At 38.7% G+C, this 27,817-nt stretch overlaps 1 protein-coding gene across 2 annotated transcripts in view; it reads left to right on the top strand.

Annotated features, from left to right (window-relative positions):
* The window catches only part of PALS2 (protein associated with LIN7 2, MAGUK p55 family member), a 58,256-nt gene extending 36,142 nt beyond the window's left edge, over positions 1-22,114 (top strand). For both annotated transcript variants that reach the window (XM_031053529.2, XM_034062765.1), the window contains exons 3-12: positions 968-1,120; positions 8,735-8,887; positions 9,373-9,600; positions 10,721-10,852; positions 12,768-12,867; positions 13,424-13,492; positions 14,498-14,659; positions 17,043-17,245; positions 17,647-17,775; positions 20,625-22,114. In XM_031053529.2, coding sequence (XP_030909389.2) covers positions 968-1,120; positions 8,735-8,887; positions 9,373-9,600; positions 10,721-10,852; positions 12,768-12,867; positions 13,424-13,492; positions 14,498-14,659; positions 17,043-17,245; positions 17,647-17,775; positions 20,625-20,801 — 1,506 coding nt within the window. In that variant the 3' untranslated portion in view covers positions 20,802-22,114. The remainder of the gene's footprint in view (positions 1-967; positions 1,121-8,734; positions 8,888-9,372; positions 9,601-10,720; positions 10,853-12,767; positions 12,868-13,423; positions 13,493-14,497; positions 14,660-17,042; positions 17,246-17,646; positions 17,776-20,624) is intronic.
* The last annotated feature ends 5,703 nt before the right edge of the window (positions 22,115-27,817 follow it).

Here is a 27,817-nt window from a genome sequence, read left to right as displayed (position 1 = left end):
GATGGTTGTTCGGGACCATGGCCAGATAGCTTTTGGGTATCTCCAAGGAAGGAGACTCCAACCTCTATGGACAACGTATGATAATGCTCAGTGACCCTCACTGTGGAGAAGACATTTCTCAATATTCATCCAGAGCCTCCTGTGTTTCAGTTTGTGCCCACTGCATCTTGTCCTATCACTGGGTACCACTGAAAAGAGTCTGGCTCTGTCCTCATTGCACCCTCTCCACAGGTATTTACACATTGATGAGGTCCCACCTGAGCCTTCTCTTCTCTAGACTACACAGGCCCAGCTCTCTCAGCCTTTCTCAAATGTGAGGTGCTCTAATCCCTTTACCATTTTGTGGCCCTTCACTGGACTCTGCAGTATGTCTAAAACTGTACACAGTACTCCAGTGTGGCCTCAAGAGTGCCAAGTAGAGCTCAGCCTTCTGACAATAGCATTCTTATCACAGCCCAGGATATTGTTAGCCACTTTTGTTATACACTTTTCTTTAGCATTTCCTCTGTCTGTGCACACTTTCCTTTAGAATTGGCTGTTTTGAAGATGTTTGAATGAGAAGACACTGGGGTAAATGCTACTCTTGTGGACTCTGTTGTTTTTTCGTTTTTCTGAGCAGATCCCATAGTTCCTTTTTTGTCCTTATTCTAGAAGGTGTACTTGTACTGAGTTCCAAAGCAGAAAAGTTCTGAGGTGCTGTACTGTTCAGTTTGGTGTATATAGCATAGAGGTGATAGGACATCAGGATATACAAGCATCCCTAACAGTTGCTGCTTAAAAGTTTGTTGGGTCACATAATTAAACATGCAAAATCCTTTGGTAGTTATAAAAATAAAGTACACAGATACATACGTGAATTTTCTGGCTTCTCTGCTAAAGGTTGCACTGAGAAATTATTTTAAAGGTGTAAAAGTTTGAACTACTTGGAACTTAATTACAGCATAGTCTCATATATTTAATCTTACAGGCTCATGAGCGACTGGAGGATTCTAAACTTGAGGCTGTCAGTGACAACAACCTGGAGCTGGTGAATGAAATTCTTGAGGACATCACTCCCTTAGTAAATAAAGATGAAAATATTGCAGAATTGGTTGGAATACTCAAGGAGCCTCATTTTCAGGTGACACCTTTTTACCTTATATTTCCAACTTACTGTATCTGTGTCCACATATGAATCTATGAATAATAATGAGACAAAACCTGACCTGTAGCAAACTTTAATATATGTGATTATATGTGATTTTACTCCAAATGAAAGGCAAAGCAGAAACCATGTGGGGTTAAGAATGAGCATGATTTTATTCTTTGATGTTACTTCTAGAATATCTTCACCCATTGTATTAAAATCCACTGGAGTTTCTGTTACAAATCTTGGAGAAACATTTACTTCCTAACATAACAGGTTAACATAGACACTGAAAATGCTGTCAAGCTGTGTCGTAGCCTGTTGAAAGAGAGAACGTTTTTAAGAGTTCAGCTTCTGAGGTGATAGCTCTTCTGAGTGCTGATAGTTCCTTTGCCTCTTTTGAAGAGCAGTGCGTTGGTCTCCCTTGTGCTCATATTTGCTCAGAAGGGCATCATAGCTAGTGGTTCAAAGACCCTTTGGAGACTAACTGGTGAATAAACCTGCTAATCAAGTCTTTGATCCCGTAGCAGAAATTGGCACTGGAAAGGGAGAGGACGAGTTTGAAGGAATTTGTAGTTACAATGCAAAAAGATTGAAATTGAGAGCCAACTGGTGCAGTGACAGATCTGACAAAGATTCATTGTGTTAGAATCATAGTATTAAATGAACTAAAGCTGACAAGTCACAGGGTGAATTGAAAGAGGAAAAAGAACTTAATAAGTGAAGTGTTGGAGTAGACTGACTTTGAAGGACACTGTAGCAAGATGGCAAAGACCAGAAACCAACTGTGCAAAGAATCTTTGTGGTGGAGACTGGAGACTGAGATCAAATAAGAATTTTAATTAGGCCTAGTGGTCAATACTGAGGCAAACCCAGCATTCATTCCTGTCCACTGGTCATATTAACAAGGAGGCACAAGATGAAATGCACAATGTGCTGCTGGTGTCAGTTGCTCCATTAGTTCAGGTTTAAGCAACTTACAGATTTAATTTGAAAGTTACGAAGTAGCTGGTAAGCAGAAGTCCCGGTATTTATGCTGTTTCTTGCTCATTTTTTGTTGCTTGATTTATAAAGAACATACTTGGAATTGCATATATGCTGCATTAGCTTTACAGTTCTGTTCTGATCTTTTGATAGTGCTTCCTAATTGCATCTTAAAGGCCCATTTAACAAATATCTCTTATGTTTTCCTTCTCTGTCCCCAGCAGTAGGCATCTAGTGAGCACTGTAAGGCTAGGATAAGCCAGCAATGATACCTTCCAAAATGTTTTGTGAGAGTTTAATGATTTGTTACTCAGACTTCTGAGTGAGAAATAGCACCATCAACCTATGGCAGTCTATTCCATCAGCTTGTTCAGTTGTTTCCTCAACCTCTGTGAGAATCTGGTATTCACAACATCCCCTGCTAGAGTGGCTGTTTTGTTTTTGAGACTCTTTACTCTCAGTTTTTACTTCATAGCTCCTTGTTCCTGTGTAGAAAGTAAATGAACAGTTTTTCCTAATCAGCTTTTTTTGTGTTACTCGTGATTTCAGAGGCCTCATTGTATGTGTGTGTGTGTCTCAAGTAAATAAAAAGAAGGGAAGCAAAGCTGTATAAAGTTTTCCGAAGTCATTCACAGTAGCATGGATTTATGAAGTGGTCTAATAATGTCCATTGCATCTCCTACTCATTGCCTAAAAATTCCTAGTAGTTGGTTTGCCCTTTAACAGCTAGTGAATAGAGTAGTGTAGTTCAAGTTGGAAGTGACCTACAACGATTATCCAACTGCCTGACCATTTCAGGACTGACCAAAAATTAAAGGATATAATTAAGAGCACTGTCCAGATGCATGTTAAACACTGACAGGTATGGGGTATGGGGCATCAACCACCTGTATGGGAAGCCTGTTCCAGTGTTTGACCACACTCTCAGGAAAGCAGAGGTACCTTTAGGCTCAGTAAACATAGAGATAAATTACTTTTTTGGTTTTGTTTGTATGTACTGTTTACACCTCTGAGATACCACTTCTGAGTTTGTCAGTTAATAAGTTAAATTAGGATGGTGTTTTCTCTTGCAGCCTGTGTTGAATTTCATTTGCCTTGTTCTCACTCTGTTGCTCCTGAGGTGCTCCTGCAGGTTGCAGTCAGTTGTTTCACTCGTTGAATAGTTTATCAGCCTCAGCAAACCCTGTCATTTCATTTCTCATCCTCATTTCCTAGATCACTTACCTGACGTGTCAGTGAATTGGCAGGTGTAGAACTGAGCCCAGATGCCTGTGGGAAATCCCCTGGTGTCATGAATTTTGAAAACTAATAATACTCTATTCCTGGACCTAATTTTTCTGTCTTCTAACCACTTGAGAGCCTTACTGCTTATCCAATAGTAGCTTTGCTTCCTTAAAAGACTTTGATAAAGGAGTCTATCAAAGGCCTTTTGGAGATTGATCTGTATTATCAACTGTAACTGCCTTGTTGTGATGCTTGGTGACTCTTTCAAGGAACTTAACTAGATGTGAGAAGCATGACTTTCCTTTATAAAGCATGTTGATGCTTCCCCATCATACATTTTGTCCAGTCATTCTGTTTTTATGGAAACAGCTTCTCATTTGTTTAGTATCAACATCAGACTTACTGGTTCACAGTTTGCTGACTCTTCCTTGGAAACCAGTTTAAAAATTCATGTCATGATTATTGCATGCTATAAACAAGATTACATGCTGCTTCTTTCACTATCCTGTTGGGTAAGTCATGGGTATGTAAAAGAAATAAGCTATTTCTAGAGCTTCCTACTTAATTTGCTGCAAAGTCTGGATGGAACAGAAAGAATTGGTTACAAAAGGAAAAGCCTATTTGATGGTTATATGCTGCCCTGGAGAACTAACCTAACTTTCACTCTGTCAGAATTAGAATTCATTAAAAAAAAAAGGTCTGAACTTTTGTTTTGGGTTTCTTTTTAATTATTATTTTCTAAGTGCCTGTTGTGAGGCCTTTGGTCTCATTTGCAGAAACAGTGAGCAGTTTTGGCCACTGTGTACAGGCAAAACCCAGCTATCGGCTTGCTTTTTGAAACTAGATCTTAGGTGATTCAGTTCTGAAGCCTAAAGTTAGGGTGTACTTTTGTGCTTCTATTCCCCACCTGGAGTCAGGCAGCAGGGATGACTCAGGCCAAAGTAGCAGTGTTATGATCAAGTGTTTTTATTTAACTGATACCGTAGTTAATGACCACTCTGGAAGCACTTCCAGGACAATTTGCAGACCAAAATGTGGATACAATATTCTTTCTAAGGCTTGGGGAGGCTATATGTCTGTCTCTGAAAAGGAAACAGAAAATGAACTAAATACTCAAGAATTAAGTGTTACCCTTTCTGCCTCATTTGGTGCAAGGAGGCATGTTCCAAATTCTGCAAGAGGAACCTGTAAGGAAGAAAAAAAATACAATGTTGCTTGTAATTATAGAAAATGTAGTTTGCATTCTTTTTCCAGTTCAGTAACTGTATAAAGAAGCCACCTTGACTTCTTTTAAAATTCCACAGACACTATTGTGTAACTGTTTTAGAGGCTAATTCTGTATTTTCCAAATGAATGGTACCACTTTATCACAGTGTCACCTTACAGTTGTAACCCACCTCAGCGTACAAGTATCGAATGTGGTATACAAGTAATGAGTGCGAGAGTTTATCTGAATATGTAATTCAGTGCTGAAAATACTGAATTACGGAACACTTGAGACGGACTGGCTTCTGGAGTACAGAGCATGTGTGGTTTTACTGTTGTGTTTGACTGACTGTTCCTCCCTTGACTCATTTCTCATTTCATTCCTTTTTCTTCCCTTCCACTTCTTATCCTTTTTAGTTTTAATTGAACTTCTCAGAGGTCAAAGTGTTGGAAGATGATAAGTTCTTATGAGTTTCACAGTATTTATGTCTGGTTTTCGTGCCAGTATGTATTAAGAGCCCACTGGCACATGCAGTGTGTAGAAGGGGTATAGCAAGTCTTACCAGCCAGTAGCTGGAGAGCAGGAGAGAAGAGTGGCAAAAGGCATTGCCTTTAGAAAAGAGGGAGGAGCACTATTTGAGTGGTTAAACCTGCAGAGGAATAATTTCTGCTGCTTATGAAAGAACTTGTTCAGTTACTTTTGACTTCCCAAGAATTATACGAGCCATTCATCCTAAACAGTAGATGCTGCTGAATCTACTTCATCTGAAAAAGAAGCCAATATTTTCTGCTAATAGTGAGCTTTATAATGGCTCATCATACCTTTTAAAAAGTTCCATTTAGCAAAGTGATTTTAAGTTGCCTACTGGACAAATCATAATTTATAGGGTTATTTTCTGCACATATTCGTGTCTCCTGACCAGTCCCCCAGATTTCTCTAAGATCTTAAATGATTTCCTCACTTTTTCAGAAAAACCTTTAAAAATGTCATCTTTTCACATGTACATTAGGGCCTGCAGTCGATTTATTAAATTCTGATATTTACACAGTGTTATCAAATAAGACAAGCCCATATTTAGTGCATAAAGGAGGAACAGAAATATTTTAAGTACCTCTGAGGCCGGAAGTGTTAGGAAAGGCGTCCTGAGTTCAAGACCATAGAGTTGTTCTGCTCTTGTGTCTTCCTCCCACCCCAGCCCCCTATTTGTAATTTATTTGTTCTGATGGATCGCAGAACAATTACTGTTGGGGAAATACTTGTGATATAGGGCAGACAGTGCTTCAGAACATGTAGAGATGGAGCTGAGAATCTTTTTAGGAAAAATAGATTCTGAATTTGAGCTTGGTTTCAGTGCTGTAGAGAGCTTTGGATGTTTCATGGTTCTTTACTCAATTTGAATTCACAGAATCATAGAATGCTTACTTCTTAATTATTTTTTTACCTGTCAAATAAGTACAGCCACAGAAAACTATTGTAAAGAAATTGACAGGTTAAAGTTTACAAATGACTTTATGACAGTATCTTGCACAAAGAAGCCACGCTATCTGCCACAGGACTGCATGTCTCTTGTGAAATATTTCTTGTGATATGTAGAGATTTCTTCTACATGTCCTGTCCTGGCAATATTGCTATTTTTTCCATGAGAATCTTTCTGCAGTTACTCAGTTTTGGACAGTCAGCAGATCCTGTTTACATGTGCAGCATGGAAGAAACTTTAACCTGTTTTATGGTTGTTCATTATTCAGTCCATGTTGTTTTGCAGACTTTGGCAGTGGTTTTATAAGTGTTCCAGCACCAGTATGAGAAAGGTCAGATTGCAGAGGAGCTCTGGAGCTGCAGGAGCACAGGATATCACTTTTACCAATACCGTCAGAAACAAGTGAAGCTTATGCAACTGCATTCCTCAGATCACTCAGCCATATTCCTGAAATAAGTACTGAGTGACGTAAAACATCGGAGAGCAGTCCAGCAGCAGATAGAGACACATGGCTCTTGTTACCAAGTGGCTTTGTTTTGGTGTCCTTCAGGACTCTATGCCTGACAGGCTAGAAATAGTTTCATAAAACTGGTATGGTATCCTTGAGTTTCAGAACTGAGAGTTAGGTATGGGATGGTGAGAATTCACCTATGTCTTGCTTTAAGGAAACCAATGAACTATTTTACTTAAAGAAACTGTTTTATAATTGTGGGCAGCAGTGTAGGGTCCTTGATAGTCTTTCTGTGACTCAGCCATTGTGTAAATAGCAGGGTAGAGATTTTGTGATTGAGAGATTGTTAAGTAGTAGTTGAAAGAATTCGTGCTTGTCCATAAAACTGAGTGAATCAATCGGATCAGCATATGGAATGGGATTAGATTTAAGAACTGAAGAATTTTACAGAGCATGTTAATTTTAACAGGATGACAGAGACTGTTAGTTTAGTAGTCTGTTTTGACTGTGGATCAGGTTACAATCCATAAATTATAGACCACTAGGGCAGGGAGCTATACAGGCATGGTTAGGTGTAAGTTTCCACAAGAAATCTATTGTTTTGTGGCCAGAAAGTTTGGGAAGAACTTGTTCTAGCATGTGATTAAAAGAGAACAGTGGTAATATCATACTGGCATATCTACCTGTTTTTGTCAGTGGCACTGTGTTAAAATGTGTGCCTGATGTTAATTGGTTTCATGTTGGAAATGTAGAAAGATAAAAAATGTTTATTGCAAACATTGGCAAATAGAGATCTGTTCTCATGGTTTGTGGATTGAATGTGTTTTGGGTAATGAAGAATTAGAAATTGCTCCCATCTGACAGCTGCTTGATTTAAATAAATGATTGTTTTTCGTGTTTAATTTGATTTGGTTTGTCCACAGTATCAGAGCTGCCACAATAGGCAGCTGTCTTTACAGTTTTAATGGCAGGGGCAGAATCAGTGAATTCTCCTTCACCTCAAGTATCAGCAGGGTCATTGTGTGATGGGCAGATGACAAGAACTGTTGGTTTGTGATGTTTTGAGGGCTTGCATGTTGAGGCTAGCACTAAACTAATATGGTTGCACAACTTTTAGGTTGGAAGTGGCTTACAGAAGGGTAGATAGAGCAGACTGCATAGCAAAATTGTTAATTTGCCCAAATTTTGCCTGCTCACCTGCTCTGCTTTCTAGTATTTTACTGTCTTCCCCTGGCATGTGCATGTCACTATCTGTGATAGTCCCTAATTGTGTCTTCTCATTTTAGCTGCTTATTTGATACCAGTCAGTGATACAGCTTTAGACTGTATCTTATCAGGTCACTATCTGAGACAAAACTATGTTGTTTGAAGCCTAGTAGACATCTCTTCCACTTGCTTCTTTTCCTCTTTCTGCATCTGTCAGTGAGACTTCTGCACAATAGGAGTCTATCTACAACTATAATAGATGGTGGCTATAGGAGTCTCTTTTCCTCTTCTAGACAGGAACTGTCTGATATTGCTTTACCTGTATGTATTGTCTTATAAATCTTTCCTTAAATTTTAAAGTATCTCTTATGAAAAGTCAAGTCTAAATTGTGTTGTCTTCCAAAGATGATTATATTTGTTTGGATCTCCTCCTTTTGCTTTGTATTTATGTATACGGACTGGGGAAAACACCTTTAACTACAAGGTCTGAGTTCTTGTCTTCTAGAAAGTTAATTCTGTCAACTTGGATTCATTTGGTGCTAGAATTCTGCCTTGGCTTTATGCAAGCAGAAAACACTCATTTTGCAGATTGCTAGCAATCCTTGCATACCTGTAATTATCCAAATTACTGTGGAGGAAAACTTTCTTACATTAAGCACAAGTATCTAATGATGAGTTATCTTCATTTTTTTTGCAGAGGGTTGTTTGTTTACTTTAACCATTTGCCCAGATACTGTCTCATTAGGTAGAAAGCTATTTTAGGTACTCCTTTTTCAGTCTTCTCGAAGCAAGATCACATATTCCTCCCAGATTCACTGCATTTCTTCTATGCTTCCTTAAGAAGCATTTGTATTCCCAAAAGAGAGCATATTTACCAAGATAATAGGCTTATCAGTCCATGTGAGTACTTGTATGTCAATTTTTGTTCCATTCCATGGGAACGGAGAGTTTTATGGTCTGATCCCAAAAGCGCAGATTCAGTGATTATTCAGCCCTAGACCCTTTTGGAAGTGGTTATATCATGGTTTGAAAAAAAGGTTTTTTTCTGTTCCTTTGCAGTCACTCTTAGAAGCACATGATATTGTGGCTTCAAAATGTTACGATTCCCCTCCTTCTAGCCCAGAAGTCAATAATTCTTCAGTGAACAACCAGATTATTCCAGTAGATGCTATTCGTATCCTTGGAATTCACAAAAGAGCAGGAGAACCATTGGTAAGTCACTGAAGATATGCGTGTCTTGAAAGTCTGAGTGAAAATGTTTTCATGTGCCTGATTTCTTGTATTATGTTTTAATTCTTTCCATTATTATGTTGTGTAATTTAATGGGTGATAAGATCAGTATTGAGAGGCTGATACAAGACTGTGTTTGTTCTTTTTAAGAAATTATGGGATGGTGAACAAGCAGTCACAAGGCTGAATGACTTGCTAGCATGACTGACTAACACAATGTCCCGTTTGGTCCTGGTACAAAGTGACAGGATTGCACATAATAAAGAAAAGTTCAGTCATATGAAAAGCTTGTCTGAAAGCCCTTTTGTGTCAGCTGATGCTTATCTGTGTATTAGGAACTCTTACACTGTAGTAACTATTACTGTCTGCTTGTATTGGCGTAGGTAGAAAATCACATGGTTTTGCTTGAGATAATGGTAAAATGAAATTCAGACGGTGGTAAACTAGCTGTCACATACCTCTTTCAGGGTGTTACATTTAGAGTTGAGAACAATGATCTGGTAATAGCGCGAATTCTACATGGTGGAATGATAGATCGACAAGGTCTTCTGCATGTAGGTGACATTATTAAAGAGGTGAATGGCCATGAGGTTGGAAACAATCCAAAAGAATTGCAGGAACTGCTGAAAAATATCAGTGGCAGTGTCACTCTGAAGATTCTCCCCAGCTACAGAGACACTGTTATTCCTCAACAGGTCAGTAGCACATTTCTAAAGTTCCTGTCAAAAAGATTATTTTAAGATCTTTTGATTATTTTATGTATTTAATGATGGCAAGAAGTCTAAACTGTATATACCTGTATTCACCTTTAATTACATTTTGGAAGTGGGTTTACACTTCCCAATATCCCTGCATAAAAAAACTTTATTAATATCTAAAATTGATGAGCATTTGTATACCACATATAAATCATGTGTCTTTGATGTCAGTGACCTCTGCTGATCTAGCCACACACTAAACGTGCAGTGAACTGCATGTGTTTATAACATGATCAGTGTCCAAGTAATCTCTTTCATAGTATTCAGGAACATACTGAATTTGACAGCTGAGCTTGAAGTCCCCAACTTAAGTAGGAGTTTGGATGTTGGCAATTCCTGATCCTTCTGTTGTTGCTGTAGGCTGTTGATTTCTCCACTGCAGAGGTAACTTGTTCCTCTAAAACAAGTTCTCTAAGCCTCTGAAATATCTTATAAGACATTCCTTCGAGTAGTGGGTCTAATGCTTGTGACTGTAACAGACTATGCCAGCACTGAGTAGATGCTGAGGGAATGTGCTGTATTTGAGGCAGGTGCGCTGCTTCCTTTGTTCCCCAGCCTGGTAGGAAAAAGTCAAAAGATGTTTCCAGTCTATTGATGCACTTTGATTATTTCTTCGCCTGCATCAAATTTGAGTCTTAAGCATATCTTGCTTGATTTAAAACACTGATTTAATAGCCAATTTATTTCTTAAGATTCCACAAGCCTTGAATACAGTGCTCACATTCTGAGAGTTTTTTTAATATTTTAAAGTAACTTGATGTCAGAATACTAATTGAGTTGTACATACTGAGATGCAGAAATGAGTGTTTTGTAATACACTGTCCAAATAGAACAGTTGGGGTTTTATTTTTACCATGAAGCTCTTTCATCCAAGGCTTGCACTGCTGATTATTCTACTGTCTCAGCTGGTATATGCCATTTTTTTCCACAGATTGTATTTTACTTGCCAAATGCAACTTTGATCATGTCTCACTGTAGGTAAAGACATTATTTCAGTTTAACAAATAAGTCAGAATGCATTTTGTGTTTAAGCTTTGTAAATTTTTACCCGTTTCAGGTTTTTGTGAAGTGTCATTTTGATTATAATCCGTATAATGACAACCTCATCCCATGCAAAGAAGCAGGTTTGAAATTTTCTAAAGGAGAAATTCTTCAGATTGTAAACCGGGAAGATCCCAATTGGTGGCAGGTTGGTAAAAAGATTTAAAAATAAAATAAGAACCCCTGAAAGCTTCAGTAGTTGCTGTAATAGTAAACTCTTTAAATGATGATTTGCTTCCCTGTAAAACTAGATATAAGAAAAAATATTTACATTGCAACCCAATTTCAAGCTAATATCAAGATATTAGCAGTTGAAATACTAGAAAAAAATTGAATGACATAAATTGTAACACTCATTTTGCTATTACTGCTATTTATTTGTCTTTGTTCTTGTATCATAAGCCTAGACATTCCATAGTTGGTTTTAAGTGGATCATTTCTAGCTGAAAGTCTTAGGTTGACTATAATTGTAGTAAGCCTTCCCTGACAGCAACTATGGAAGAAGTTAACCCCTTCCTGAGTGCTCAGAGTTGGGGAGAGAAAAGGAAATTAACCCTGTGGATTTGAAGAGGGGTGAGAATAGCTATTTGGAGAAGCTGTATCTTTTATTTCTGCACTGGTGGTCAGTGTATGTGAGCTGTAACATGCATGGTCATAATCAAAATGTTTGGCACTATTTCAGATATTAACAGTTCACCCTGCTTTAAGGTAGTGTTTCCTCATTCAGTCCTTCAGTAGAAATGCAATCCAGTATTTATGCTGTTTTTAATATTTCCAAGACACTATACATACAATTAAACATCAGTGCCATTGACAGTGTGGTGAGTGAACCTTTAAGACACTTTCCTCAACCGAGATACTCAAAACTGCAAGTGGCAGTGGCAATCTAGGCAAAAAGTTTAGCATTACTCATTTAACTTTTTACCCATTAATTGCTCACCCTTTGCTAGATACCAAACCAAACGTTACTTGAGAACAATGGATGTATGACTTCTTTAAGAGCTACAAAAATATCTGAATATACATCAACAACTGTTGCTGAATTCTGTTGCTTGTCAGTGGTGGTAACAACAGAAAGACTAAGAAGTGTGAGGGAAGGCAAAAAATTTCTTACTGCCAAGTTCATTAGTTTCAGTTAACTGTAGCATTTTGACATTTAGCTAACATGTTGTGTTCTGTATTGCTTTTCAAGTCCTCCAGTTGTAACTTGTGGGAGCCCACGAGAAATAAATACTCTATTGGTAGCAAACATGAAATATGTTGAACCAGTAGAGTGTGTTGCAAGTCCTGCTATGCAGATCGTGCCACTGGAGAGAAAAAACACAGTTTTTCCTCTGTTTTCTAGAAATGCCAAACTGTTACTGAAAACTTGCTAACTGTAAAATACCAGTCAGTCATAGGTAAAAGGAAATGGTTCCTGATAGCAAGAGACAGGCTAACCAGTTATGGAGAAGAAAATTGTACATTTCATAGTTGTGTGTTTGTATGTGTTAAGCTTGCTAAGAATTGAGCTAGCCATGAAATTACTTTGTACAGAATCTTAGCCAAGCATTCATTACTAGGAATACTTCAGTTAATAAGATTTTAAATCTCAAGTTAGTGCAAAATCTTAAGGCATGATTAGGCATGTATTAATGACATTGACTGTGAAATGACTGTTAGTAAGCTGCACTATGCCTGTTTGGAGCAGCTCAAGAGTACAAAGTATAGGTCTACAGTGTACTAGAAAGTCTTGAGGTTTGTCACTTGAGAGTTCAATGTCTGGAAAATTCCATTTTGATGCCAAAGGTTTACGGCTATAGAAGCTTACTAACTTAATGGGAACCAGTAATGAAATGTATCTATTTTATTTGTTTACTGAATTTTATTACTCTGTGGGAGGACATTGTTACTGTAAGACAGAATTTTAATACTCAAATCTGAGTTTGAATTTCCAAGTCTCAATAGTAAATTTATCGATACCATCTTTGGGAAACATTGGTGGTGTGAAAGTCAGACATCACCATGTCAATGAGAAGAATGCTTCTTCCAGCCTACCTGTGATTTTTCCTGTTTTCCCCCAGGCTAGTCATGTCAAAGAAGGAGGAAGTGCAGGGCTTATTCCCAGCCAGTTCCTGGAAGAGAAGAGAAAAGCCTTTGTGAGGAGGGACTGGGATAATTCAGGTAAGATTTAATGAATTTCAGGGGTAGATTTTGCTCCGTCTGTTATGCTTTTCCTGCTTTCATAGAGACTAGAAAACCGCTGTGTGAGAATACACGGAATGTTGCAAAATGCTAATTATTGTATTTTGGCTTTGACTGAAGGACAAAGGCTGAAGTCTATGCTTAGTCTTTATAGATACATGAACCAATTTTGCCACCTGCTGATGAAAAGCTAAGTTAGGTGGGAAAGGCAATTTTTCTTCTTATTATTAGTTTTTTAAAAGCTCTTTATTCTGTTTTTGTAGCATAAACCGAAAGTTAATAAATTAAACATGTTTCATGGATTTTTCTGCTGGTTTCTACAAAGCTTTCTAAGAAAATTTGTTCTGTCTTCAGTTCTTACTATACCATTTGATGTGAATGAAAATATATGTGATCTCCTGCCCTAGAATATATAAAAATCTAAACTAGTCCTTGTACATCTAATTAATCTAACCCTGCATATGTTCATGTAAATAAGCTTTGGAAGAAGACATTCAGCTAAAATTATGAGTTTGTCTCATTTTTTTATTTCTAGGGCCTTTCTGTGGAACGATAAGCAGCAAAAAAAAGAAAAAGATGATGTATCTTACTACAAGAAATGCAGGTATCTCTTAATATTACATATACATCAGAGCACTTTAGCCTTCTGAACTTGCAGAGTCTAGAGGATCCAGAGTTGAAAGAATTGCAGTAAAGTATTTGATTATAAATTTGTTTGATAGTAATGACCAGTGAGGATATGATGGTGCTGAGTATACCTTTTGGTAGGTGAGGGTCAGAGAAGAAATGTTTGTTACAAAGAGGAAAAAAAAGTGAAAGCTTTGCTGCCTGTAGGTTGAGGGATGTGATCCTTCCCCTCTGCTCAGCACTGGTGAGGTCACACCTCATGTGTACTGGGCTCCTCCTCAGTGCAAGAGAAGTACAGATGTACGAAGATGATGAAGGGACTGGAGCATCTTTCCTTTGAGAAGCTGGAAGAGCTGGGTCTGTTCATCCTGGAGAAGGCTCAGGAGGATCTCATCAGTGGGTATAAATACCTGAAGTGAGGGTGCAAAGAGGACATAGCTAGGCTCTTTTCAGAGAAGTCCAGTGACAAGACCAGAAGCAACAAGCAGCAATTCAGGATATTTCCTGTGATCATCAAGAAACACTTTTTCACTGCGATGGTGACTGAGTTTGGCCAGAGAGGTTGTTGTGTCTCCCTTTTTGAAGATAATTGACAGCTGTTTGGACATGGTCCTGAGCATAATTTCCAGGTAGCCCTGCTTGAGCAGAGGATTGGACCAGATGCCATCCAGAGATACCTTCCAACCTTAAGGATTCTGTGAAGCTGTGAAAGCTCATTAATTGTTAATCAGTTTTCCCATTGTTGTCAATCTCAGATTTTCTCTCTGGAAGTAAAGGTAATAATGTGACTTATGCTATCCATGAAGAGGTAACTATTTTATTCCCATGCCAATTTAAAGTAAGAGAGCTTGCATCAGAATTAATGCCCTTGGAGTACTATTTATATTTACATATGGTCTGTTTATATATAGCATGACTGCTTAATTTTTTTTCTTACAGTACTGTCTGGGTGTTAACTGGTTTTGTACATTTCTCAATGTAGAATTTGATCGTCATGAAATCCAGATCTATGAGGAAGTAGCCAAAATGCCTCCTTTTCAGAGGAAAACATTGGTCTTAATTGGGGCCCAAGGAGTGGGGCGAAGAAGTTTGAAGAACAGGTTTATAGTACTGAATCCTACTAGGTTTGGAACCACAGTGCCATGTAAGTTGCCAGCACTCCTATTATAGTATCATACTATGAGTCTCTGATTATCTGGAAAATACCTGTTGTTTATCCCAGTGAATCAGGGTAGGAGAAATTATGTCAGAATGTAAAAGTTATGTAGCATGGGAAAACAAAGGTTCTTCGTCTTCTCCAGCAACAGAACTAACATATGATGACAGTGAAAATATTTGTCACTACCAGTTAAATGTTACTGATGGTACAGTAAAACAACTTTGTATGTGCAGAGTTTCAGTCTGCTAGGTTTCTTCAGTGCTGGTCACCATCAGTTACTGAGAGGATTCTAGAAGTTCCTAACACTTCTGTAATGAACAGCCAGTTCATTACCTAGTTTCTCAGGTGTGCCGTGGAGTTTTCCATCTGTAGAAGCATCCTTGGCATTATAAATTGTTTCTGTAGTATCAGAAATGTAGGGAAAAGCAACACACTTCCAATAAAACTGAAGCTTGTATGATCTCCAACCTTTGTCTGATAACCATTATGTCTTAATATATCTAGCCTCAAGCCCATAGTCTTTCTTTTTTTCTTTCTCTCCCTATCAGCTTCAGAAAACCCTTGCTCTCCTACTGAAGCATTGTTTCCTTGCCTCCTTTCCAGAAGGTTACTTTGCTAATTCGCAAAATCTTTATTTCTTTAATGCCCCCTCCTGTTTGCTGGAGGAGGGACGTCCACCCAAGCCTCATTATTATTCTCCTTCCAGCTGCTTTTTAGCATTTCAAACCCACTCTTTTCCCTTCAGTTCTCAGTGGGCAACAAGTAGATCTGATAATAGGGGGAGGAGGGAGAGGTCTGAAAGATAAACTGTGCAATGTGAGAGAACTGGTTTGTCTCATTCATTGAATCTCTAATGCCAAAACTGGCACTTGAATTGCTATGTGTAACTGACAACAAGTTTGACTTCTAAGTGTTAATTTTGTAAAAGAAATCTTCTTATCATCTCATTATTTCATACTGGCAAAACAGGAAGAAATTTTTTACTACTTATAAAATTCCTTATTCCCTTTTTAAAAAGCCCTCAGAATTATTGTTTTCCCTAAAATACTATATATACATATTTAAATATATGTAAGTAATGCAACACAGTGTTAAAATGCTTTTACTTGGAGCTCTTGAGCACCCTTAAAAGGCATTAAATTCCAGTTCAGCAATCTGACAATCTAATCATGCACATGCAGTACACAGTTTATTGTATATGGAGTCTTCACTATGTATATCCTCTGTCTTCCTCCTCCCATATATATATGTGTTATATATAAACATATATATACTATTGTATGCTATAAACTGTTAAAGCTTTGAGACAAAATTTGTCTCAAAACTGCTATGATTTTTTTGTTGTGTTAACCATTCCAGTATTAGCCTTTGTGTAGAATCTTGGCTAAAGCCTAGATGTTCTAGTCATATGCTTATTGCTTTATTGCTAGCAGCTTCAGAAGATCATTTCACCCAAGTTTTCAATAATAACAAAGTTGATAGGAATTACTGGAAGGGGGTGAATGCTTTCCACTTGTATCACCAAGTTGCACCAAGTGATGGCTGTCACCCAGTGATGATACAAGTATTACAAAGGGAATGACTCACTGGAGCACCTAATATATTTTAGAGTTCAAATCTGATTAAATACAAAGAATGGATAAATAATACGGCATTAGGACAGTGAAGTCACTAATAACCTGATACTTCTATTTTATTTACTTTATTTTCACTTTCTTGCTTAAATAATGCCTGCACTGCACAGTATGGCCAATACCCAAGAGAACTGCTAATGTTTTACTTAAAAATTGGCTTTAATCTCTGCAGTGAATTCACCTTCCTTCAAAGGGTAAGCTGTCCTGGAAAGCAACATTAGCTTGTCTCCATTCATTTTCTGCTGCAGTGGCTGGGTTTCCTTATAGGTAGCTCAGGTAATTCTGCCCTGAGTGACAGAGCAAATAGAGTGAGCCAAGTATGTGCTGAAGCTTGGGGGGGGGCAGGACAGTGCAGATTTTGATGTGTGCTCAGTTATTTTCAGAAGTATATTTGGCATTTGAGAGTTAAACTTTCATTTGATTCTGAGTCACTTTAATATTATATTAAGTGAATAATTAAGATGACATTAATGAGTATTGTATATGGTGTGAAGGAGTAATACAAAGGAAATAGGCAAATGGTAAGCAACATATAGGAAAGAACAGAAATAAAGGGAACAGGAGGGGCTGTGCTGAGTTTTGAAACTTTCATTCGAATAATTAATTGTGTATGGAACAATTATAATTGTATGTTAATATGTATTTTACTTTCCCTAACAGGCAATCCAGCCTCATATTTGTATTCCAAATGCAAAAAGAAAACATTCACTTTGTATTTTAAATTTGTTGTTTAGTTACCTCACGAAAGCCCAGGGATGATGAAAAAGATGGGCAAGCATACAGATTCGTGTCACGAGCTGAAATGGAGATTGATATTAAAGCTGGCAGATATTTAGAGCATGGAGAATATGAAGGAAATCTTTATGGCACCAAAATTGATTCTATCCTTGAAGTTGTTCAGACAGGAAGGACCTGCATCTTGGATGTGAATCCACAGGTATATCATTCATAATGCTACACTACAAGTGTAGGAGTATAGTGTTGAAGTGGTGTGCCTTTAAATTTGAAGTCTTATGTGGTTTGAAGATTACAGTATCAACTGGATTCTTACATTTGTGGCACTTAGTTGGAATGAGTTAGATGGAAAAAAGCCAACAAGGATTCTGCATAGAAGGGGAGGCTTACAGAGTCATAAATAATCTTTTTAGCCAAGGAAAGAATGATGTTGAGCGTTTCACAAAGCAGTGTAGGAGTTTCTTAAATAGAAATAGGAATCTTCACTTACGTGTTTCTGCCTATTGTAACAGACTTGTTCTGCAGTGCCCCTTAAGTAACAGTGACGTGTGGTGAGTCATTCTCAGACTTCAGGGTTTTTTTTTTATTCTTCTTTACTTCTAGGCCCTGAAAATACTGAGGACTTCTGAATTCATGCCCTATGTGGTGTTTATTGCTGCTCCGGAGTTGGAGACTCTGCGTGCCATGCACAAGGCTGTGGTAGATGCTGGAATTACAACCAAACTTCTCACTGTAAGCAGATTACTTCACATTTTGTTTGCTCTGAACAGGATGTTCTGATATTGTTATTTTTGGATTTTACCTTTCATTTTAGGTAGAATTTGTTCTGCAATGAATGTCTTTAAGAAAAGTAAGGCAAGGCTTTTGCTGATTACTTAGTAGAAGTTAATCAAGTACTATGTGTAAGGCAGATTGCTTCTTTCTTAAAAATAGACCTCTTACAGAAAAGCGTTGATTACAAAAATTACTCATAATGTGTTCTTTGTGAAGTGTCACCTTTGATTATTTGCGGCAAATGGGAGATATTTGATGGTGGGAGTTGTTCTTTATGTAAATGTCTTTCCTTTACTTTCCACATCTTTTTCCCAAAAAAAGTTTTCTTTGGGTTTGTCTTGTAATGTAGATGTGCTTTAAAAATGGAATCTGTAATCCTTAGGAAAGATACTGCAGCCTGTGTAAAGAAAACAAACATACCCAAACAGAAACCAACAAACGACACAATGCAACTAGGCCATGTTTCCACTGCTGCAACAGCACATGCTGCACTGAGAATGCCTGGGAGCTGCTGGGACAGGAACTGTTGAACAGCTCTTGAGTTCCTTGGATTTGTTATGTAAAGTGAACTGGCACATTTTATTCCTTCGATCTTCTCTCCTTTTCTGAGACACTGTGCGTAGTAGACAGAAATGAGACATGCTTCCTCAGTGCAGCAAATTCTAAATACTCTATATGGACATGAACTTTACCAGCTGCAGGACCAAAGCAAAAAACCCAGACTGAGCAGTTAAGGAGTAGTATAGCTTCCCCAGCTGAGAAAAGCCATGGTTAGCTGGCAACTCACAACAATACTGCTGCAGCTTAGTAACAATACCTTAGTATAATGCTGACGAGGCATTCAGAGCAATAAAAACAGGCTGGTGTTTTAATTTCCACTAAATGAATATAGGATTTTTAGTCTTTATTTCATTTTTTTCTTTTTTTATTTTCTTAATTTCTTCTTTCCTTCTTTTCAAACCTGTGACATCCCATTCTCTTAACCACATCAGAGATTGTCACTCCTAGTTGTGGATTCTGGCTATTACAGATTCAAGTATCTATGTGGATGCTCTGCCTTTCCTCCTCCCTGCTCCATACGAACCCTGAATTTTGCAATGCATCTACAAGAATGATGATAGAGGGCTGGAGCACCTCTGCTATGGAGACAGGCTGAGAGAGTTGGCATGGTTCAGTCTGGAGAAGAGAAGGCTCTGGGGAGATCTTTTTAGAGCAGCTTCTAAAAGGGGCCTACAAGAGATCTGGTGAGGGGCATTTTATAGGGGCATGCAGTGGTGGGACAAGGGGAAATGGCTTTAAACTGACAGAGGGTAGGTTTAGATTAGACATTAGCAAGAGGCTCTTTACTGTGAGGGTGCTGAGGCGCTGGCACAGGGTGCCCAGAGAAGCTGTGGCTGCCCCATCCCTGGCAGTGTTCAAGGCCAGGTTGAACGGGGCTTGGAGCAACCTTGTCTAGTGGAAGGTGTCCCTGCCCATGGCAGAGGGCTGGAACTGAGGTCCCTTCCAACCCAAACCAGTCTGGGATTCTGTGTTAAAAGGCAAGGTTTAAACTGTCCAGACAAGTATAAAAATAATTCCCTGCACTTCCTAATATTTGATACCCTAAGGCACATACTTGCCTTTTACTTGTCCTTATGAATAATACAGAGTATAGTGACATTTTAAATGTACATTTATGTATCTTTATGCATTCTAGATTGTATCTGTACTCATGTACATAGAGGGTAGGATTTCCCATTTCATCTTCGTGTACTTCCTGAACAAGTGAAAAACAAATGTCATTTGTATTATGATGTTAGGTTTATGTTATTATATTAAGTGTTATGTTCTGCTTGCTAGTGGGTCTGTCTACATTATTTCTAGCATCCTAAACCATTCTACTGCAAAAATTGTGGCTGTTGCAATGATACATTTGCTCATCTCCTTCATTTACAGGGAAGGAGAGGCTATTCAGAAGCTTACATTTTCATTTTGCCTTTTCTGTTTACAACTGTATCAGGACATGAACATTTTAAAAGAAATACCGTCAAGGGGACAAATCTTAGAGCAGCTTAGGAAAAAATGGCTTTTGTGCAGAAGTGGAGAGGGATTTTCTAAGAATGTAGGACTAATGGAACATAAAGGTGCTCAGTGACAGCACTTCATGAAGGCTTTGTAATGTAGGGATATAAATTCCCTGTGTATTTTGTAGCTCATGTCAGAACTTAAACAACAGAGCAGTAATTCACAAATCAGGATCTGGCATCAGGTGAGCAAGGCTGAAATGTAGCCTCTAAAAGCAGTAAGTATTCTAGAGATTGTTCCTCCTAGAAATGTATCTTTCATTTTTAACTTCCCACTGATTTAAATTCTTGACCTTCTTTGTGCTTTCCATGGAAATAAAATGCACAAATATATTTACATACATGATTGACTTAGTCATTCCTAAAGCATCACTTTCATTCTGATTGGAATGTCAGTTGCAGATACAAACTGATGTGCATTGGTTCATGTGTGTCTATTGACGTTCTTAAGAATTGCCAGATTTGCAAACATTTGGTTGTCATATTTAATGTTATTGGCACAGCTCATAACTTTTTCAACCTTTTCAGTACATTTTAGCTAAGTTCCGTGTGGATTTATTGTCAATGAAGACTTAGTATTTTTTAAATATATTCTTTAAGTAGTCAGTTGTAGGTAATGAAAGGATACTTCTTGCATGTTTATAAGGCTTCACCAAGGTTTATGTTCTCAGTAACCTGTAAAACGTACTTAATGGTCCTGGAGGTCTTTTCCAACCTGGCTGAATTCTCTCATCTCTTCACCAGGACACTGATTTGAAGAAAACAGTGGATGAAAGTGCACGGATCCAGAGAGCATACAACCACTATTTTGATCTGACCATTGTAAATGACAACCTAGACAAAGCCTTCGAGAAGCTGCAGACTGCTATCGAGAGGCTGAGGCTGGAACCACAGTGGGTCCCAATTAGCTGGGTATATTGAGGTTTCCCAGGAGGAGCTCAAGTAACAAATAAATTCAACTGCAGCAAGACGCTGATGTGACGTTGTGTAGATACTGGCGATGACTACGGCACCTGTGCATTTTTACTCTGTATATTCCAAAGTACACTGTTCTGAATTTTTATAGAAATGCTGAAGGGAAAGTGTACTTAAATATGTAATTTATTTTAATTTTTCTAACTTTTTACAGGTAACCTTTCTATTCATATCACATGAAGGAAATGCGTTTAAGCATTTTTCTATGTTTTGATTTCGTACCTTTGCCTTTTTCATCTAAGAAACTTTCAGTCATTCACTTCAACACTTACATCTTGGTCTTACATTTTCACTGTGATTTAAAAAAGGATACTTGAAATAATATTTTGTAAACCTTGTTAACGTCAGTGTTCAACCAGTCAAAAGTCTATAGCTCTTGTTAGGAAAGAACTCTCATTTCTTTCTTTGGTTTTTTTTTCCTTATAAAATAATAACTTCATGGGAACAGAATTTTAAGTATTAAAAGCAGCAACAAACACACAGCTCCATTGCTCCAGCTTCTTTCCGCTTAATGTTGGTGCATTCTTGATGTTTCACAAATTCTTTGTCTCTTGATTTTGACAACCTTTGTGTAGGTTCCCTTACACGTGACTCTTCTAATAATGTAAAGCAATACCTTGCATGCTGCTTATGAGGCCGTTTTGGAGAGCCAACCTGTTAGCCTGTTGTGGCTGAAGGACTGACATTAGAAAGCTGGTACACAGGGTAACTCCGTGCAATTGGAATAATGGGGAAGTAGCCTGGGACAGAACCTGGTAACATGGAGCCTTGTAGAGTGAAGCTTAACATTTAGGAGTATTTATTCACATTGTGAAAACACATTGCTTAAAAAAAGGAAAAAAAAAAGGAGGGGGGGCATTTTCTTTTCTTAGGACATTGTTTGATATTTGTATGGTGATCTATGGCTTAATTTTCTGTGCTAGCCAGCTGGGTTCTATATTTTGGAATATTTGTATGTGATCAACTGCTGTATTTTTAGGAGCGTGATGTAGTAGAGTTTCTGTGCTTTTTGTTGCATCGGTTTTAATTGCATTTTTAATGAGCTAGTTTGTGAATTGGAAGCTTACTGCTAAAAAGCAATGATGTTGTTTGTACCTTTTTGTTTTACAACATACTTCCTTTTGTTAATGACAGTTCTTCCCTTAGTAGGCTCCTTGATGTAAGTTGCATTAGTTTCAAGTTCATTGATCAAAACTTATGCTGATGTAAATTTCTGCTTAATAAGAACAAAATGAAAACGTAGCTCCTTGCTAAGACTAGCACTTTTTGTGACCCTCTTTTATATTGTAATGTCAGCTGTTGTATATAGTAACATTCACCATCACTTATCAGATTAGGTGTCTGAACTGAAGTCATCTATCTGTTTTAATTTCTCTTCCTTCTGGTGACAGGCACCTGGCTTCTGACTTCTTTCTCAACACCAAAGTGTGACATGGAATGCTATTGAAAGGCAACTTCATTAGAACTATTGCTGAAAGAAAAAAGGCTTAGACATTGTAAACCAGTGTTGCTTCCTGTGGCTTTTGAAGTCTTATGTGCACAAGGAAAATTAAAATGGAATTGAGGCATATTGGAGAAGTGTAAATCTCAAACACCCTCCAAATACCCATATACTACAGGTGATTTTTGCAAAGCCGATGAAGTTGGTCGCTGCGGGGTAAAAGGGGCAAAGAGAGCTTGAGATCCTAGTGTGTGTGGAAAACATTAGTTGAAGCTGTTTATAGCACAGGTAATCCTTGTGGGTCCTGGTACTGAGATCTTGGTCTTTCAGAGGGAATCTGAAATTCTCTGAGGAGAAGTTGGACCACAACTTTGTTATATTGTTATGTGTTTCAGGATGGGTTTTCCTCTGGTTTTAAGTTTGGTAAAGCTTTTAAATGTGGCACCAGCATGAGACTTTTCCTTTCCCAGGAGACATGTTCTGTGATCCTGTCACTCAGAGGCTGCTTTGAGAAATGGATTGAGTGTTGTATGTAGCAGCAACAATAGCAAAGCCATTGCGTGACTTATGATTTGCTCTTGGCACTATATGCTAGATGTGACTAAATTGTGTTTATTTACTGTGGAATAGGAGAGCTACACATGCTGTAAATAGGATGTGCTATCTGGACAGATAACGATGCCTTTTACGTTACAAGTTAGAAAATACTCTATATGTGATGCCAAAAGTGGGCTGAGCTCACTCTTACCTAATGAACAGACTGAGAAGATTCTTCTGTTTCCACACTGTAGTACTTTGTATTGCAACTATCACATATTTTCATCCTTTTTTCCAGAAATTTACTTAACCAGATGAAACACATGAAACATGGGCACTAAGGTTTAGTTAGGAAGACCCCTGTGCACCTTCTGTTTCCATCCCAGGGAGAATATTGGTCACAAGAGCTTCCCTAGTCAGCCATCTCCAACCAGCCATGTATTTGTTAGAAGCTAAAGCTTTAGCTTTTGCTGCAGGTTCCCAGTGTTTTAAAATCCAGCAGTTAGCAGAGTGGAGCCTAGTGGCTGACCATTTGGTGATGGTAGCGTAGATGCTATTGGGAAGTACAATTCTGAAGCAATAGGAGAAGATGGCTTACTTAGGTTGCAGGCAAAGAGCGTATCCAAGTGTCTGCAGGTTTTAATTGGATGTCCACATGCAGGTTGTAAGGGGAAAATCCTCACCTAAACATCACATTCCTTACATGTATCTATTAAACCTTCAAAAATGGGAGTTCACATTGGCAGGTTTTATAATGTTGGAGGGGGGAAAGGGGGTTGTTTTTTCTGTGGTGGTGAGTTGTGGTTTGGTTTTCAGCAAGATCAGTTTTTCATCAGGTATTCTGCTTCCTTTGTCACTACCTGGTTGGATGACTAGAATGAGAATTAGTTAGAAATAGAGCATTCTTGGAGGTTCTTAGAATGCTGGTGCCATTTCAGGCATCTACACAATAGTCAGGGTATGCCAGAGCAGGTGTTAAGAGATCTGTGCATTGTGCAGTTAGGAGAGGAGGACACTGAAAGGCTGGTTTTGAGCAAAGGACAATTATTGCATGTAAGAGCTGTCTGAAGTGTTTTGGAGGAGTTAAAATAATTTCATGTATATCATTCCGCACTAAACATTCATTTTCCAGATGTGAAGCAGGAGACCTTTTTAGGTTGACTGTTAATGATAACAAATAGGTGTGTCTGAGCGAGGTGAAGATGCTGCTAAATGTTTAAGGTATGTGGTATGTATCACACAGTAAATATTTAAGTAGTTTAGAGAAGTAAATTATCAAATAGTTGTCTGTGTAGATGTATGTATGTGGATGGTAAAACAAAACATGCCCACCTCTGTTACCACATTACAAAACTATCATGACTTAACCCAGAAATGTTACCTGCATGTGAGACTTTAGAAGAGGTACACTTCGCTACCTGGTTTATTGTGTTTACTAATGCTTATTTTTCTAAATATACAGATATTTCAATCTAAAAATTCTATATTTATCTGTAATTTCTATCTGGTTTGGACAGTGCATGAGGTGCTGTAAAATTCTGTACATATAGACTGATAGAAGAAATGCTGTAGCTGCCCTGTAAACAAGGAGTTTCACATTAAAGTACAGTTTAAGTTATTTCCTTAAATGCATCAGAAATTCCCTCAAGTGTGCACCAGTCGCAGCTTCGATGTAAATACTTTGGTGCATGTGTACCCAAGTGATTTCCTTGCTCTCTCTAAAGGTTATGCTTGCAGGTCTGCTTTAGGTTCTGCATCATGTGCAAGATGCAAAGTTTAGTGGCATAGCTAAAACGGCATGTGGCATCTTGCACAGATTTCTAAGGGCCTTGTCTTTGGAGAAGTTCTGCAAACAGCAAATGAAGGTAAAGTCAGAGCAGAACCACAGACCCCAACAGAGGCAAGGGAAATTGGATTTGTAACCCGCGCAGTATCCTTAATTTGTGCCGTGTTCTCCCATTGGGGCAGCTCTGTGTACTCAGATGTACAAAAGCTTTGTGAGGCAGGATGGCAGATCAGCTCATCACTTCTGAACCTGTATTTATATTAAACTGTCACATCTTGGGTAGGCTCAAAATGGGACACTTTTCTTGAGCTTCTGTTACAATTCTCATTCATTGCATCTTCTGAAATCTTACCTAAATACTTGCTGTACAGATTGCCTCAGTATTCAGGAAGTCATTTGGGTTTGGTTTAGTTTTATTTTGAGATGGGTGATTCAGAGAAGATGTAGGAAGGGTTTTTTTCTCTTTGAAATGCAGACCACTCCTGGCTAGGTTCCCCTTAGAGCCAAGCTTGCGTCTCTGCTGTGGAGAATGATCACGTAGAAAGCACCACTCCATAAAGGGGGAGATGTGGGTTATTGCCTGTCCTTATGCACAAGCTTGCAGCTTCACTCAGACAAGCTTCAAGGCAGCTGCTGTTTCTTGGTACATCCATCGTGCCTACCACAGCAGGCTCCCTGCCACTCGCTGCACCTTTAGGTACAGCTCTCAGACCAGCTACAGGTGGAGGTCATCTGCACCTACCATATAGATTTGTACAGGCTCTTTGTTTCATGCAGGGTTTCTTGTCTCACCCGGATTCCCAAGAGTTAGTGCAGTTATTGCCAAACTTATGATACCACTTGTGCACCAGTGGTGGGATTAGTTACTGATGCTGAGGTAATGGTTGTTGGACCGAGGGGCTGGTAGCTTGCTCAGCCTCTTGCCTTAAATACCCCTCCAGCTGAGAGTCACCAACTGATTTTTCTTCCTAGGTTTCTCTTTTAGGCCTAGTCTTGCTTTTCTGTATATTTAACAGCTCACTGCTGGGAGTAGTCTGGGATTCTCAATGTGTATCTTGTAGAGGAAACAGCAGTCAAAATGAACATTGATACTTAAGACTGGTATAACTTACTGCTATGTAACTTTATTACGTAAGTTATTACTTAACTTACTGTTAATTCTTAACTAGAGTGAAAGCACATCTAAACCAATTTTCAGAGGCAGCTTTGGCTTCCAAACATTGCAGCTGTGTTTATGTGCATGTGCACAAAAACATACGTACATAAAATGTCGGAGTAAGTACCACCAGTACTTCAGGGAGCATCTGCAAAGTAACCTTAATCCTCCATGGTGGGGTGCTTCTCCTCAGACTGTCACATTCTAAGCTGCTGACCTCTCAATTCATTTGCAGTTGGTGCTACAGCTGGAATTTATTTGTAGGGGCCTAGAAACAAACTCCAGCTCAGTGAAGCCTGTTCAGCAGTTTCACACCCACATGTAAGTTGTTTTTTTTTTCCCAGCACCTTTGCAGCAATGTTTTTATTTTACAGAATAAATTACACTTGAAGTATAGGTGAATTTTGGTCTCAGAACCCTTTTCTGATGCTGCTTGGTATGGAGATCCCGTTGCTGCTAAAGCAGTGGTTGGCTGTGGTTACTGACAGACAAGCCAGGCTAGCACTGTCTTGGCAACACATCCTCCCCTTTAGCCTTGTCCTTGTAGTATCATGAGCTTGTCCAGCTTTGACCTCATACTCATCCAATTATTATTCCGTAAGTAGCCAACATTTACCTGAAATACAGTAAAATTACTTCCAGAAACCCAAATTACTTCTCCATTATTTGACCTCTTATATGATACTGAGCATAGAGCAAAATGCTTCATGCAGTGCTGGGGCGGGGAGGTGCACAGAGGTGCACAGTAGCATTGCTGCCTGCAAAAACTGGATTGTGTATGGGCTGATTGCTGTGGTTTAGGTCCTGTACACAACTACGGATGGAGATAACTGCTGAAATGTACTCCCTCTTTGAAAATGCCAATTGGCATTCCTTCCCCTCCCTCCTGCCACGCCACAGCTTGCCTCTGTGTCATGTTTGTGCCCTGTGGTCCAAGGACATCTCTCCTGCTCCATACTGGGCGAAGAGCTGTAAAATCCCAGTGAAGTGTTTGGATTTCCATGGCTATTAGCAGTCTGTCACCAAGCTTTTCCTTACCATGCCTCTTCTCCCACCTGGCTTTGCCTGGTGGAAGCTCTCCTGTTGTGTTCTCTTTCTTTAGCACATTAAACTGGATTAGACACTTGTTAAACTTTAAAAACTGCTTTGCTGGATAGAAGATACCTTCTTTAGCTGAAAACATCCTACAGAAAATAAACCCTTAGCTATTAGCTAAACTTTCTAATGTAAACCTGACACTGATGTAGCACCTAAGTGTGTGTTGAGTCCACAGTGTGGAGCAGGCCATGGGCACACGTTTGCATTCTGACCTCATGTGCCAGAGTCAGCTACTGCGTAGGGCATTTTTAAATTGGGATTTGTTTTCTAACCCCCCTGTCTTTTTCACAGCTGATATTTTCACAAGTAACACAGCCAAACATAAAAATGTTAATGTACAAATGATGAGATTCTGTTAACTCCCAACAAATATTTTTGTATATAATAAAGATTTAATATTGAAAAAAACAACCCGTAATTGCCTTTTTTATGATGACTGTTTTTTGTCATAATCTGAATTAGAGCCAAATAAGCCATCAAGAAGCAGTCTGCACACATCTGCCTTTTATCTGCATCTTCTGCTTTACTGATGAAAACTGGCTCACACATCTCCCCAAGCTCACATCTAAGGGCTGCAGCAGCTCTGTTACCCTGTGACAGAGCATAGCATCCTCCTTGGCTGCAGCTGTAAGGGCTCTCCAGCCCCACAACTGACACCAGCCTCTCTCACCTCTGCTTTGTCAGCAACCTTCATACCCTTCACCCCCAACCTGTTCCCTGGATTTAGCTGAAGCAAGACTGATGTGCATCTGAAAGCAAAGCAGCAGGAAACAAACACAACCTCTTCTTTCAATGATGTTTCCATAGAACACCTAGCATTTTGGCTTTTTTTATCTTCACACAAATCCCCTCTTACCCACACACCACAGTATGCTACCCTGAAAGCAGTTATGTCGTACAGTGCACATCAAGCTCTGTAAGGAAAATCAAAGCACTACATGGAT

Source organism: Melopsittacus undulatus, chromosome 1 (assembly GCF_012275295.1).
Source record: "Melopsittacus undulatus isolate bMelUnd1 chromosome 1, bMelUnd1.mat.Z, whole genome shotgun sequence".
Taxonomy (NCBI): Eukaryota; Metazoa; Chordata; class Aves; order Psittaciformes; family Psittaculidae; genus Melopsittacus; species Melopsittacus undulatus.
The sequence above is the reverse complement of the archived record's forward strand: the minus strand, read 5'-3'. Positions and strand labels throughout refer to the sequence as shown.